Raw genomic sequence first — 16,355 nt, 5'->3', positions numbered from 1 at the left:
ACTAATGCAGCAAATGGGATGTTACCTGGGGGTTGGGACATACATAGTCAATGTTTTACACTCCTGCTTCAAATGAACAGTGTTTCTGTCATATGAAACACTAGAGCTCTGGGTAGATAATTATCAAAATATTAAAGAGAATGCCTGACCATTAAACAAGAACTGATTTTATAGGTCTAAATGTGACATGCTTGACAATCTCATAACACAATTTTAGATTACCATATATATTCATGTATAAGTCAAGTCAAAATTGACTCCAAAAACCTCAGTTGACTTATACACGGGTCAATATGGCACTTGATCTGAGCCTCTCCCCAGCTGGTCTGCCTCCGCAAGGGACAGGCCAGCTGGGGAGAGGCTGAGAAGGGCACCTGATCGCCCTGCAACCTCTCCCATGACAGACTACCTCCATGGGGGAAAGTCCAGCTGGGGAGAGGCTGGGAAGGGCGACCAATCACACTGCAGCCTATCCTGAGCCGGGCTCCCTTCTGAAGTCTGACCCTTGATTTATCTATGGGTCATATGAATAACCATAATTTTGGCCCCAAAAGTTAATCTCAACTTATAAATGAGGTCAACCTATAGTCAAGTATATATGGTACATCCCATTATTTTATTCTGATTGTTTGCAGTCTTACCTGTTGTAGGGGTCCAACTCAAAAGGATCTCCAAAGACTGAGAGGGAGGCTGCACCAATATCTGCTCTCATCAGGCCAAGTGAGGGTTCTACAGGTTTGTACACGGAAGGGATTGATGTGCCACGCACAGGTTTGCCAAGACAAAGAGTTTTTGCAATTCGGGAGCGAGCAGTCACTTCAGTTTTTACCTGGGCAGAAGTATGAGAGTTAGCTACCTGTGAAGATCAGGGTTCCAACAATCCCTTTGTATTATATAGATATATTGCTGTGTATTCTCCATCCCACTAACAAAAAGATTATCATAGAAATTACTGTGTTATAGGAAAAGTACTGGCTATATTAATTTCTGCAACAGTGAGAAATAATCTGGCAGCGTACTTTTGCTTTCTTCACTCTTCTGCACTTTCGATGCTTGCGCCTTTTGATCCATGTTCCAACACTCTTTTTCCCAACAGATGATTTCGCATGAGTTTTTTTACTTGTTGTTTTCTTTCTCCTCCCTGAATTAAGACAAAAGATAATATGGTGGAATTTTGCTCAACAAATATGGACTGCAATCCTACCACTCTGTAATTTGCACAAAAAAAGTTTTACAAAGGAAAAGAAGTACAGTACTGTAGACATGGAATTAAAATCTAAATTGAAATTTTATTCAGAAAATAAATGGGAAATGATCCAAAGGGTCTCAAACTCTGATGAAATTCTTACTCCTTGTAGGTTAAATTGTTTGGGATAGATTCAGCCAATCATTCTGAAATTATAAAGTTGTATACAGAGCCATTTCTTTTTGGTATTATACCTGCTCACATAAAAGCACTAAACTTGTAATTTTCTAGGGCATAATGAGACCCATTCTCATCATGCATTTGCAGCAAGCCCAATACATTCAAAATGTCTGACTAACTCATGAACATAAAACCTACAGATGCATTACTGTGTCAGAACAAATACCTGAAATATCTGAAGTGTCAGGACAATGTTGCAACAGGTCTGATAAAATGACAGTGATGTGACCACAAAGGGGAGCTGTGGCGGAACCTATTACAGTTCCAGTGGCAGTTAACAGTTGACAGTTGAATTATGGAATGTTGATGAAACTGCCAACTGTCAACTGACATTCTGAACGGTCACTGAGAGACAGAGAGATGGTTGGTGTTACTGTGGCTGCCTCAGAGGTTGTGTTTATAGTCAGTTGGTTGGTGGAATAACATGATGAATATCCAAGACAGATGTCTGATAATCAATGTAATCTTTGTAAATAGTTATGTAACAAAGATTAAAGAACCATCTTCTTGAGAGAAACCTCGTTGTCCACAGATTCATTCCTGTGTGAGAGGAAGTCTGCCTACGCAACTAAGATTCTTTACAGATTCCTTCTTCCTGGCGTCCTGTCAATGTGCTTCAACTCTGCAGGTGGTCGTGGTGGACACATTGCGTCTTTCCATGCTTCAACATGAAGTGCACATTAATAAGCTCATATACATAATACCTGTTCTGTGTTTGCAGAAGTCACTGAGTGCCAACATAAGATTGCCTTAACTCACATGAACCTGCATATACTCTTCAGTCTTCAAGAAAAACCCTGATACACACAATTTCTGTTGGTTGCCTGATACTCCAAAACAGTACCATGATCATGGATTATTGAATTATTATTATTATTATTATTATTATTATTATTATTATTATTATTATTAACACTATTATCAATATTGATCTCCCCATTTTTTCATTGTTGCACTTCATTTGTGGGTGGAGGGAGATTCTACTGGGAAGCATAAATGTGAAATAAAAAAGTTTCAAAAATAAGTGAAATACGAACGTTGGTACTTACCCGTGATGCGTTCATTTCCAGCAGACAAGGGTCCTAACAGCCTGTATTCTGGGTTAGCTCCTCCCAATTTGCTCCTGTAGGCAAGGACAATAGAACAAAAGACCGGCCCCTATATAGGGAGGAGCAAGCCCCCCTGGGTCTCAGTCAATAACAAGCCAAGCGAGTAGTAAGGTAAAATCAAGGAACTGAACCTTAGTAACATCAGCTAAGGGTTAACTAGAACACCTTAGAAAAACTAGTCAAAGAACAGATAAGAACTCAGAAAAACCAATCCAGCAACAAGAAGAACACGGCAGGTCCACCAACAGGCAGGCAAGTTCAGAGGCCACAGGCAGTACCCGGGTGGGCAGGATGCTAGGACCCTCGTCTGCTGGAAATGAACGTATCACGGGTAAGTACCAACGTTCGTTTTCCCAGCAGACAGGGTCCTAACCTCCTGTATTCTGGGATTTACAAAAGCCCTCTCGAACTGGGAGGGAAGTGCTGCTAGGAAACTGTGGCCCCTGACACAATCTGTTGGAGGACCCTCCTTCCAAATGATGCATCAGCGGACTGAGACACATCCAGTTTGTAATGTCTTACAAAGGTCGAAGGCAACTTCCATGTGGCCGCCTTGCAAATTTCTGATAGGGAGGCGCTAGTGGTCAGGGCCACAGAGGTCAATGCACTCCTGGTTGAGTGCGCCATCACCCCTTCAGGTGGAGTGAGATCAAGCGTTCGGTAGCTCTCTTGAATACAAGACCTGATCCACCTACTCAGAGTCGAGACCAATACCTTGTGCCCCAAAGAGCCCGGGCGAAAGGAAATGAACAACGCCTCGGATGACCTGAAGGTTGAAGTCCTCTTGATGTAGATTTTGAGGGCTCTGCGCACATCCAATGTGCGCCAGGTCTCTTCCACATTGAGGCCACATTGAGACTGGCCTAAAAATACACAAGTCTTTACGTACCGACAGGGCCCCAGCTCTGACACCCTTCTGGTGGAGGTAATGGCTGTGAGGAAGATGACCTTAAGGGAGAGGTGTTTGAGGGAGGCCTCCCAAAGGGACTTGATTGGCCCAACCGTCAGAGCCTTTAAGACCGTGTTCACATCCCAAGATGGAAAACGATGTCTGGTAGGCAGGCCCTGTTGGAAAACTCCCCTCGACAGCCTCTTAATGTGAGGATGGCTGCCATTCTAGCTGCTCTCGTATGGAGCAGAAGCGACGTGATGGCAGACACCTGCCTTATAACCATGTTGGGTCAAGTCCCTTCTTAATGTCATCTTGGATGGTCTACAGCAGGTCAGCCACTGAAAACCTGAAGCAGTTGATGAGAACTTGCCTAAGCAGTGGATTATGTGATCAATCAGAATAGAACCTGATCTAATCTGGACCTATGGCAGCTTCCACCCTATCACTGATCACCTTGTCAACTGATTATAGCAATGAAGGTGATTTAACTTGTAGCAATGAAGACGCACCACTCTGAAAGAGGAATGTTAATGTCTGACCACCAACTATTTCAAAACAATGTGCAGTTCTTTACTGGAACATCTGTGTACCTGTGTAAAATAAGACTAATTCCATGGTTAGGCAAGGGAGACAGTGGATTAACCTTTATGTCGCAGACATTGGTGAGTCAATGCAGAAGCGTGGATGCACTCTGTTTTAACAGGGCCTGTTGTCAGAATTAAGTCTGATTTCATCTAAGGATGAACTTGTCTAGAGGCTTCAAAAATTGCCCAACTCCATGTAGCAGACTATTATCAATCTATAGGAAGGCTGAGGGGTCTCTCGGCTGAATGAACTGCTGATTAAGGAATCATGAAACAGTAACAGAGGACTTGGCATGGATAACCCTCTGGTATCTAATTTCGAGGAGAGAACATTCTCCATAAAAAAGATCTGTCAAAGGAAAACAAACCTAAATTTTGAATAGAATAGTGGGCCCTCGATATGCACTGGAGTTGGTTTAATGACTTTGCATGGATACCAAATCCATAGAAGCTCAAGTCACATAAAACATAATGGCAAAGTAAAATGAAGACTCTAATATAAAATAGTAAAATCACAATTTGGTGTTTTTTGTTTTGTTTTTTGGAATATATATATATATATATATATATATATATATATATGGTGGGCATATAGATGGCTAGTGTAAGTCCCTATATGGAGCTGTATGGTATATTAAATCTGAGCATGTGTGCTAGCAGAAAACAAGGCATAGGCACTAGGAAGTCCATTTTTCCAGCCTCAGAAGGCAGTGGACAATGGTGTTTGGACTGGAATGGCTATAGTGAAGAAGTTGCAGAGCAACAGCAAACACATCCTACTGGGTCTCCCTCTGAAGCCGGCTCCCTCTGTTGAGCCGGCAGACCCTGAGCTAGGGAAGCCTAAGCTCTTGGGGACCTCTGCCCCACCACCAAGGAAGGGGGGAAAGGCAGGAGAGAGGAGAAGAAGGGAAGGCCAAGAAAACTCTCAAACTGCTTTCAGCAAAAGGAAAAACTTCGCTGGCTCGAAGAGACACGTCCTGCAGGAGCGTAGGCAGGAACAAGACTGAGGCCCAGTGGGGCTAGCTCCTCCCTATATAGGGCCCGTCTTTTGTTCTATTGTCCCTGCCTACAGGAGCAAATTGGGAGGAGCTAACCCAGAATACAGGAGGTTAGGACCCTATCTGCTGGGAAAATGGTAGCCAGATAAAGAAACAGTTACTGTCTTATACAAGATATAAGGACGTTTGAGTTCTAATCACAGCTCTGGTATGAAGTTCACTGGGATACCTTCAGCCAGTTTGACACACACTTGTCCAAATTACAAATTTGGATAAATCTACTGTAGGAATAAAACAAAAGGGAAACAATATAGCTGTATAAGCCTCTTGAGAAGTCAAACTATTGCAAACTGTGAAGTACCTCTTTTTCGTTTCTTCTTGGTTATGGTCCGAGGAATCAATGGTCTCTGGTAAACTGCTGTGCTCAGTCCTGCTGCAACTGCCTCAATTGTTTCATCAAGAAGGGAAGACATAAAGTACCTTGGTACATGCTAAAACCAAACACAACATTCATAATTACTCATATAACTACTAAAAAGTAATATAAAGCTGTATGACATCCAAAAGTAGAGAACCCTCCCTCCATTTTTCCTTTTGACCAAGAATAAAAGATTCCCTGTCATTCACTATCTTCCAGGAAACCAATTCCATTTCCAAACACATTAGGTTTGGAAGTTAATTTAAAAAAAGGTGTATCAGATCGATATTACTATTGTCTTATCACAAAAAACAAATGTCAATATAAATCATGTTGAAACATCTTATAACTAGCCTATTAGTTTGTGATACCACCACCTAGATTAGGAATATCTTCCCCTTGTACTTTCATATTAATCCATGATAACAGTATACACACAACACAACAATCTTTCCTTTTTATATGTTTAATTTTAGCTATTGTATAAAGTCAAATCTAACAGGAAGAAACCAAGATTTCCTTTGGCAATAGTTCCTTGTTGTTCAAGTTTAATATGTAAGAGATGACAGACATTGTTTCAGAATGAGAACAGCTTAGCTTTCAGTGCCACTGAAGTATACCACTGTTTGTTATAGAAAGTGTATATACTTCAAATAGGGGGAAAGCTTGTCCAACGTTCAACAGACTTGAGTGGACTAGGGAGGCAAGCTAATCACAACCACCCTGAACATTTTCACATCATGCTCTCAGTTTCTGGGGATGTTCAACATACCTCCAAAAACCATAGCATGCATGTTACTCCTAAAGCTCAGTCTAGAATTTCATGCTGGTTTTGATAATCGGATTTCATTCCATTCAAGTATATTGCTTCTGTTCACATGCAATCCATCTCATTCCAAAAGAGTGTATATTTTAAGTATAGTTAAGAAAAATGAACGTAAATCAAGTAGCATCTCAAGCAGTGCTCTCATACGGCTTCCACATACAGTCGCCCCTCCTAATACGCGCATCTGAGATCTGCACCCTTGAATATACGCAGAGGGGCGACCTCTGCTATTTGCAATGCCGCGTGCCCCCAGGGGCGTGCTCCATTCAAGCCTATGGGGCTTGAATAAGTGCGAGCCTCCAATTGTATTTCACTAGGATTGGCAAATAACTGCTTCTCAACAGATTTTGCCCCATTATGATTAAATGTCATAATGTTTATCATTACATAAACTTGCTCTTTCACACTGACAAACATTTATTATCTACATACTCAACGGATGAGACAATAGTCAAATCTGTTCCATCCTCTAGATCACACAATACCTGAATTCGCTGTGCAGTTGTTATCCGATTTCTGTTCACTGTTGCCCGCACACGCTCACTCTGACGTGTTCTAGCTATAGCTCGAGTTCGGACATTAGGACGCAGTCGACTGGTAGTAGGAATTACATCAGCTATGAGGGAAGCAACCTCCTCTTCACTCACATGATCTGTTTCTTAAAACAAGATCTGTATTTGTCAGCAGTGCTTGAACAAGTATCTGAATATCTTTCTAGCAAGCTAAATCCAGGCCTTCTCCTTAACCCCCAGAACAAATCCTACAAAGATTCTGAAGCCAAGCAATTTCTTTCATTTAGAATTCTCGGTGGAAAGTTTCTCATTTCAAGACAACAATCTGATCTAAAAGCTAGTTTAAATAAGGAACTTGAAATAAAGCTATTTCCACCTATGCAACGTACTCAGTATGTTAATCCTAGATTTTACAGTTTTGTGCAATGAACATCAGCGCATCAATGTTACTTGAAGTGACACCATGAAAAAAAAAGGTAATTGTGTTGGCACTGCTCATTTTTATTATTGCCCCTGTAAAAATGTTTTTAAACACCTCAAAGTGTTGCTTAAACTCTAGGGAAGAAAGAGAAACTGTTTTCTGTTCTGCAAGTCTAAGTTTCAAAATACATTATGAATAAAATACTTACCAACATCAACAGGTGTAGCATTTGCAGGTGTACATGGTGGACAGAACCATTCATTCACAGGTACCTCACTCAGTGGTGGATTAAGGCATTCCATGTGGTATCTAAAAACATGCACACACAGTATATTCTTAAGAAGAAGAAGGGTGGAAGAAATGCCACCACTTTTCTTCTCTAAGATGCAAAGCCATCCTATATGCAAGTGCGAGTGCACAATTACTTCCAAAGCCAAGAGTAGTATCATTTGCTGATATTTAAAGTATTTTTATCCCCTCTCTTCACCCAAAGTATACCTGGGAGCACCTTACATAGTCAGTAAAAACAGGCTTGCATTCTAAAAGATATGATACAAAAGGAAAAGCAGTGAGGAGGAAAGAGGAGGAAAAAGCACATTTTCTTTCAGCAAGGCAGATAGATTGTCCTTGTTTCACAACTCATCTCTCTCTGTGACAGCAACGGAAGAACAGAGAAATGGAATGATTGATATTTAATTCTATACTACAGAATCAGTGCAGTATCTCTAGAGCTTTGGCGCAAACCTCAACTTCCAACAAATTCTTAACTTATTTTGGCACTAAAAGAATGCCGTACAAAAAAAAGTAAACAAACCTCTCAAGAATTAAGGTCTTCCAAAAGAAGAAAATTAGCCTTAAAGAATGATTAACTAGCATTTTCTGAAGATATGTGAATATCCTCACCCTAGAAGAGAGTTTGGCAAACTGTGTGGTAGAGAAAGGGAACATGACCCCTAAACATTAGGCTTCTGGGAATAGTCACTCTGTAGAATTATAAGCAGTATACACAAGAGGAGGAAGCAGCTACAGGTCAAATTAAGAGTACTATAAAGCATTTAGTAAAATGTAGGAACTTACCCAGCATCACAGCCATCACACAGCAACAGACGATCTTCTCTGTCACTTCGGCCACATACTTCACAAAAAGTTGGATCATCCTCCACCTCATCTTCCTGAGACTTTGTATTCTGAACTGGAATCTGAACAAAGTTGCACATCCTCAGGAAACTTTGTCTCTTCGTGTCAGTAGCAACAGATTATAGCAATTTAAGAAATTATCTTTTCAGAATAATACAGTGCTTCTCTAGCTAGCGGATGTGGGAGGATTGGCAGTTGTTTTTTCCTCCCAGCACTAAATTTGTACCCATTTGGTTTTTTCTTTTTCTTTCTTTCTTTTCTGGAAACTCTCCAAGAACTGGTAATCAATGTCTCAAAGGCTGGCACCAGTCAAGGGATCACCACTTCGAGTAGCACTGGTCTAATTCACTCTGAGTGTGGACTTTTTTGTTTTATATTTGTTTTGTTTTATTATATTACTGGGAACATGAAATTTAAGTAGCAATTTAAGCCACCATTCATGTAACAGTTCATTTTATCAGATTCATCTGAGCCACTTTATTTTCTAAAATGCTTGCAGTCCGAGTGTAATATGAAACAATAAATCACGTGCAATGAGAGAAATATAAACCAAGACATTTTCAAAGTGGGATGACACTAGAGCAATAATCCCACAGAAAGTACAAGGAGAGAAAAACATGCAAAAAAGTGTAATGATCTCTGTATACAAAACCACATATAAACAGGCTCACTAGATCATCAGACATAAGTTACAAAAATATTTACTTAAAACCAGGGCCCTGAAAACAGTAAACCTTCCCCTGATTTATCAGGCATTTCCCTGAGTTATTAATCCATACAACTGGATGATTCTTTTTAATAATGCTATTTAAGAAAGGTTTCAAAACAGAAACAGGAAGGCAGCAGAGGGTTAAATCCAAAAAAAAACCCCAAAACCCTGTAAATTAGGAGCTGAAAGCAGAAAAAGAACGCAGTTATATAAAATTATTTTTAAAAGTTCTGCATAAATCATATGAAATATGGATTCTGAGTTTTGCTATCCTTAAATAAACAGAAAACATACTTTCTTCAAGATTTCTCCACCATAGTGTACTCTAACACAGATAGACTTGAAAATGATTCGATCCACTGGACAAGAGTTGGCATTCTGCAAAAAAGAAAAGTAATGGTAAGTGCTTACTCATGAGAGGAAACAATCAGTAGCAACCTGTGTTTAACTGTCTACCAAGATAATGCATAATTTGTGGATCCTTGCTCAAGTCACTAGTTCAGTTTATATGTGACCCAAATAGCCACATATCAATCACCATCCTAAATCATGAAGTCTGAATCTCATTAGGAAAAAAATGGAATACAGAGCAAATTAAAACAAAACTGTATGTACAGAATGACAATAAAAGCAAATTAATATACTACAGTGGGCCCTTGTTATCCACTGGGGTTTGGTTCCAGGACCCCCTGTGAATAACAAAATCCATGAATGCTCAAGTCCTATTAAATACAATGGAAAAGAAAAATGGTGTCTCTTATATAAAATGGAAAATCAAGGTTTGCTATTTGAAATTTATACTTATTTTGTAAATTTTCAAGCCGTGGATGCTTGAATCTGTGGATAAAAAATCCATGGATAAGGAGGGCCAACTGTACTACTGGAGAGGAAAGGGTTGGCAACACATGATAAGAGCTTCTGAACTGACAGTTTGTGACAAAACTATACACTGATTCTGCACATGACCTCAACCAGTTTATTTCAAAGGGCTTATGACTATACATGTGCATTTTTAACGTGATTTTGATTGATCACTACACAGTTTGTTCAATTACATAGTTGAAGCTTGAAACTGGGAGTTTTATTTTTTTCTTAATGCTTTTAGAAGTAAAACATATTCTATCCATTGCTACCCAACAACTGTACTTGACCCCAAGTACAAGCTACTATACCACAACAACAACTTAAGAGGTAAACCCCTGGTTATACCCTCTCCATTTCACAAGCCCCACAGAGGAAATTTTGGGGGATCACTCCTAATGTACTATCCCATGAGGATGTTAATATAGAGACACATGCATTAGAAAGCCAAGACACTCAGGCTTTTTATTTTAAAAAATAAATAAACTCTTACTTTAGACCACTCAACTATACAGTCCAAACAGAAGTAATGGGCACAGTTCTCTGGTGTTCCAACTGCTTGATCCCTGAATGTATTGAGGCATATTGGGCAGTTTTCAGCATCTTCATCAGAAGATGATTCAATTCCTCCATTAAACTGTGGTTTTGCTTTAGTTGAACATGGTTGCTCAGTAGCCATTTCATCTTCACCTTCCTCTTCCTCCTCCTCAGAATCTTAAGAAACAATGGAAAAATTGCCTATTATTTAATTCCACACAGCACATTTTGGATTAGAAAGTTGTACAACTCTGAAGAGAAGCAAAAGCTGAACAAATTTTTGAAATACTACTGTCAATATGACAGCCTTAGAGTAATATGGCTGCAATACCCAGTAAAGCAGAAACTTATCCTGTGGACCTCCACAACCTGCCCACCCAATGTACACTTTGATCTGTACAGGAAGCCACACAAATAAATACATAATGTTTATTAGAAACTGCACAGTAAAATCCAATTTGGTATAAAGGTCAGAACATCAAGACACAAGAGCTGTTCAGATACAAATTTCACTGGTTGACCTGAGACCAGTCGCTGTGTGTCAGCTGAACTCCTTCTAGCATTATTTGTAAGGGAGATGACCAATAGAATGCTCCTTATCTTTGAAAGAATGGGGTACCTCTGCCCTGATATTATTACTACCAAAGTTTTACACATATTAGCTGAGTTCTCCATACTGCATCTGCTCTACAGTTCAACAAGTTGCTCAGTCTTGCTAAAGAATGGCAGAAGTCAACGTTATAGCATTAAGTAATAACAAACATGCTTATTGTAACCACCTTCTAGATCTTCATCTTCACCTTCTTCATCCTCTTCACCTCCATCTTCATCAGTATCATCTTCCCCACTGCCTGTGTCATCTGAATCTGCACTACTGCCATCGCTGCTTTCTTCTGAACAACAGGACCAAACAAGAGCAGAACAGGGCATGAGTGCTCATCTCCCACACATTGAGCAAAGAAAAAACAAACAGAATAATAATAATAATAATAATAATAATAATAGGATTTATTTATATGCCGCCCAATCACTGGGAATCCGGGCAGCTTACAACAGAGGGGATAACAGAAAGCCTTTTTCTTTCTAGAGGACCTATAATGCATGAAGATTCAGCATTTCCTCTCCCACTATTGTATGTATGACCATGAGTAAATCAGTACAAATGATAATAAACCTAAATTATACAACCATTAGTAACTGTACCAATATCAAGTGGTAGCTGTGGTTACTGTCCCTTCTAAGAGTTGATATTAGAAATAATCAAGGACCAACAATACCTGCTTCTTCTTTAAATAATAATGAAATAATAATAAATGATTTATTTATAGCCCGCCCAATCACAAAGAATCCGGACGAGTTACAACAGTGAGAAAAATACATAGCAATAACAATTAAAAAATCATAGTAATTCACAATAACCATGAATAACAAAAAGACTACATAGCAAATAACAACAATAATAGCAATAAAACTACATGACAATTAACACAGCAAATCAATACAACTTAAAATTAATCCCCAGAATACATGGCAAAATAACAATAATCAAGTCAAAATAACAATAACATGGCAAAATAACAACCACAAAAATAACAACAAATCACAATAGCAGTAAATGGCAAAAAAAAATCCATAGCAGATAACAACAAAAATAGACATAACAATCAAACTGAAAATATCGAACTCTCTCCTGAAGGCAAAAATATGGTACAATGCAAAATATAAGAGAGCAATAAAAATAAGCGACTTACTCCCTCAAGCATTAAACTAATAATAAGAATAATAACATTCCTCTCAGGTTGGAGCAGGCCTTTGGAGGGCTGGGGAGGCTGGATTAAGTATGCTCCTCTCCTACCAGGCCCCCAAAACAGCTGGGACTGTGTGCAAGCTGGAGCAGTCCTCCGGAGGGCTGGGGAGGCTGCATTAAGCATGCCCCTCTCCTGCCAGGCCCCTTTACACATCACACATACAATGCTGTGTATTACTGGTGGCTAGCTATGATCCAATTGCTCTAATATGGAACATGCTATAATAAACACAATTCATATCCTACGCATTGGTCTTTTATTTTTTTCAAAACAGAAAGTCACAGATTTTGAGTTCTTATGGCTGCAGAAATGGAAAATGTGTGAGCTAGTGCAGGATTCTAAACAAATAGTCTGGTGTAAAGGTTTCCTTGTCCTTACTCCATGAACAGCAGAAACAAAATGAAAGTAGGCAAAACATATAAACACATGGTATTTGGAAAATTCATATAGTAATTTCTATCACTTTATTCAGCTTTCTAGGACAAAAAAGTTATTATTCCCTTCCCTCTCCTTTCTAAAAGAGAGTAGCAAAAATAGGCATTACTGCTTTTCTACCCAAGTAGTACAACAAAGTCCCGTGAAAAGTTGCCAGTAACAGCTATACCTTTTGGCTATATACATCCCAAATAAAGTTTATAGGAAGACAATCGACTCATAGTTTTTTGTGGGTTTTTTGGGCTATGTGGCCATGTTCTAGAAGATCTTCTAGAACAGGGGTCGGCAACCTCCGGCCCGTGGGCGCCTTTCCTCCGGCCCCCGGTCCCTCCCGCCGCCGATTTCGGCGGCTTCAGCCGCCATTTTGCCCTTCAAAATGGCGGCGAAGTCTCGCGCGACCAAAAAGGTCGCGCGAGATTTCGCCACCATTTTGAAGGGCAAAATGGCGGTGCCCATTCCGAGGCCCGCTGCGTCCTCCAGAGCCCCGAAACAGGGCTCCAGCAGCCGCAACAGGCCTCTGGGAGGCCCGCTGCGTCCTCCGGAGCCCCGAAACGGGGCTCCAGCAGCCGCAACAGGCCCCTGGGCGGCCCGTTGCCGCCGCTGGGGCCCTCCAGGAGGGCTCCTGCAACGGCAGCGGGCCCCTGGGCGGCCAGTTGCCGCCGCTGGGGCCCTCCAGGAGGGCTCCTGCGACGGCAGCGGGCCCCTGGGAGGCCAGTTGCCGCCGCTGGGGCCCTCCAGGAGGGCTCCTGCGACGGCAGCGGGCCCCTGGGCGGCCAGTTGCCGCCGCTGGGGCCCTCCAGGAGGGCTCCTGCGACGGCAGCGGGCCCCTGGGAGGCCAGTTGCCGTCGCTGGGGCCCTCCAGGAGGGCTCCTGCGACGGCAGCGGGCCCCTGGGAGGCCAGTTGCTGTCCCTTGGACCCTCCAGGAGGGCTCCTGTGACGGCAGAGGGCCTCCCAGAGGCCCGTTGCCTGCACCGGGGTCCTCCAGGAGGGCTCCAGTGGCGGCAGCAGGCCCCTGGGAGGCCCGTAGCCATCGCAAGTTCCCTGCAGGAGGGCTCCAACGGCGGCAGCGGGCCCCTGGGAGGCCAGTTGCCGTCGCTGGGGCCCTCCAGGAGGGCTCCGGTGGCGGTGGCGGGCCCCTGGGAGGCCAGTTGCCTTAACCGGGGTCCTCCAGGAGGGCTCCAACAGCGGCAGCAGGCCCCTGGGAGGCCCGTTGCCATCGCAGGGTCCCTCCAGGAGGGTTCCAGCGGCAGCAGCGGGCCCCTGGGAGGCCAGTTGCTGTCCCTTGGGCCCTCCTGGAGGACCCCAGCAAAGGCAACGGGCCTCTGGGAGGCCCGCTGCCGTCGCAGGAGCCCTCCTGGAGGGCCCAAGGGACAGCAACTGGCCTCCCAGGGTCCCGCTGGGAGGCCAGTTGCCGTCGCAGGGACCCTCCAGGAGGGCTCCGACGGTGGCAGCGGGGCCCTGGCGTCAGGTGCCAGCAAAGACGGGGAGGCCTCCAGCGCTGGCGGTCCCCGCCGGCTCTTTCCTGGGCTCTGACAGGGCCTGGGGCCCCGTCAGGGGCCGGCAAAGAGGAGGTGGCATGGCCCTTGGGGGTGGAAGCTCCGCCCCTGGGGTGGAAGCTCCGCCCCAGCATGTGGCCCCGCCCCCGGGGGTGGAAGCTCCACCCCCCGGCCTCGGCCCCCCGGTTGTCTGAGGGACACCAACCCGGCCCCCGGCTCAAAAAGGTTGCCTACCCCTGTTCTAGAAGATGGCCACATAGCCCGAAAAACCCACAAAAAACTATGGATGCTGGCCAAGAAAGCCTTCGACTTCACAGAATCAACTCATGTGAAATGTGGTGCTGGAGAAAAGTTTTACAGATACTATGGACTGCTACGTCAAATGAATGGATCTTAGAGCAAATCAAGCCTGATCTCTCCCTAGAAGCCAAAATGACTAAACTGAGACAATTATATTTTGGAGAACACAGAATCTATTGGAAAAGACAATAATATTAAGTAAGCAGTAGGAAAAGAGGACGTATATAGTTTCAATCAAGGATGTGACAGCGCTGAGCTTTCAGGACTTGAGCAGGACTGTTCATAAGTGGGAGACTTAGAATTGCCATAAATTGAAGTTATTATTATTATTATTATTAATGTTTATTTAGAAAGCACTGTAAATTTACACAGCGCTGTACATACAATCTTTTTAATTAGACGGTTCCCTGCCCTCAGGCTTACAATCTAAAGGTGACTTTATGGAAACAAATTATCCACATCCATGTTGACTATTTAAAGTCACATATGAAGCCCCTGGTTGCTAAATATAAATAGCACTGGTATGCGGGAAAGAATGAGTAAGGTTTTTTAAAACTTTTTTTTCCTCAAAAGCCACATTTCCTTGAGGGCAATCTGTTGACAGGCCCATAATGGCAGTGGTAAGTGCCAAAGCCAGTGTTGGGTGAGGTCAGTAACAAAAATGAACAGGGTCACCCTTTCTCTTCCTCTCTTACAACATCCCGTTCCCCCCTCACACACATACACACATCAGGAAAAAGACAGATCAAGATTAATAGTTTAGTCATCTGGCAAAGCAGACCGCTGTTTAAATTAAACTGAGGATCATGAAGCTGCATATTCTTGATGTTTAAATGACAATCACTGATGTTTTTGTAGAAATTAATGGCTTCATTTAAAGTAGAGCTGTTGCTCTCAAAACACAAACATTAAATTGACTAGGAAATAAAATTACGCTGACACATAAAAATGTACAACTGTAAAGCTATGGAAATATTTCCAAACTGAACAAGCTTAGTGAGATTTCTTGTTGTAAATGCCTAAAATTAGGAAGCAAAGGCAGTTTTAAAAAAAATAACTGAACAGTTTCATTTACCAGCATCACTGAAGAGCAATGCATTTGTTCTTTTGACTTTGCCTACTGCAGCATTCTTGTTTATAAGTTCATCCTGACTGTCCTCATCCATTGCGGGGCATCTGGAACTGGCTCCCTACAAGCAAGATAAAATCAGAAGGCAAACATTTACAAAGAGCACAGAACTTAACGTGTACATAATTATGACTTTACAGGTGGAAACTGAACAAACGGATCAAGAATTTGGTCCAAGTCTTTTTAAGCTGTATGAAAACTGAAACTCTTAGATTCAACTTTGTCAGTGGAAGTTCAGGCAACCTCACATGAAGAGGGGTGTACTTCTTACTAGCTTTGGCAGGTTTACTAACTAAAGCCATTTCTAGATAGAGATATTATGATGACAAGGACCCACACTACAGTATAAAGAGTCTGAGAATTATGTCTGGGCTTAAGAGACAAAAAATCCCAAAAACCTACTAGACAGCAACAATACAATAAAAGTGCTTCTGAACATATGGGATGCCTTTGCCTTTCCACAGAGAAAGTGGCAGTCTGCTCCTCTTGTGTGTTATGTGCCTTCAAAACATTTTTGACCTACGGTGATCCTAAAGCAAGCTTACTGTATCATGAGGTTTTCTTGGCACAGTTTGTTCAGAGGTGGTTTGCCATTGCCTTCCCCCTGAGGCTGAGAGCATGTGACTTGCCCAAGGGTCATCCATTGGGTTTTATGGTCAAGCGATGGAATCAAACCCTGATCTCCTGAGTAACAGTCCAAAATTCAAACCATGATGCCATACCGGCTCTCAATATGGCAGATAGCTCTGTTTAATT

General features: G+C 42.3%; 1 protein-coding gene across 8 annotated transcripts in view; it reads right to left on the bottom strand.

Moving 5' to 3' along the window:
• Positions 1-16,355, bottom strand: part of PHRF1 (PHD and ring finger domains 1) — a 79,977-nt gene that overhangs the window by 26,061 nt on the left and 37,561 nt on the right. For 6 of the 8 annotated variants that reach the window (XM_089520867.1, XM_089520874.1, XM_089520871.1 and 3 more), the window contains 10 exons: positions 15,546-15,660; positions 11,210-11,323; positions 10,387-10,607; positions 9,327-9,410; positions 8,264-8,385; positions 7,395-7,495; positions 6,739-6,911; positions 5,371-5,500; positions 1,020-1,141; positions 642-829 (listed from right to left, as the gene is read on the bottom strand). In XM_089520867.1, coding sequence (XP_089376993.1) covers positions 642-829; positions 1,020-1,141; positions 5,371-5,500; positions 6,739-6,911; positions 7,395-7,495; positions 8,264-8,385; positions 9,327-9,410; positions 10,387-10,607; positions 11,210-11,323; positions 15,546-15,636 — 1,346 coding nt within the window. In that variant the 5' untranslated portion in view covers positions 15,637-15,660. The remainder of the gene's footprint in view (positions 1-641; positions 830-1,019; positions 1,142-5,370; positions 5,501-6,738; positions 6,912-7,394; positions 7,496-8,263; positions 8,386-9,326; positions 9,411-10,386; positions 10,608-11,209; positions 11,324-15,545; positions 15,661-16,355) is intronic. The other 2 variants (XM_089520873.1, XM_089520875.1) reach the window with 1 other exon arrangement.

The sequence above is a fragment of the Sceloporus occidentalis genome, unplaced genomic scaffold (assembly GCF_023333645.1).
Source record: "Sceloporus occidentalis isolate IW3139 unplaced genomic scaffold, rSceOcc1.0.p SCAF_4, whole genome shotgun sequence".
Lineage (NCBI taxonomy): Eukaryota > Metazoa > Chordata > Lepidosauria > Squamata > Phrynosomatidae > Sceloporus > Sceloporus occidentalis.
Note: the sequence above shows the minus strand (reverse complement) of the source record. Positions and strands in the feature narration are given on the sequence as shown.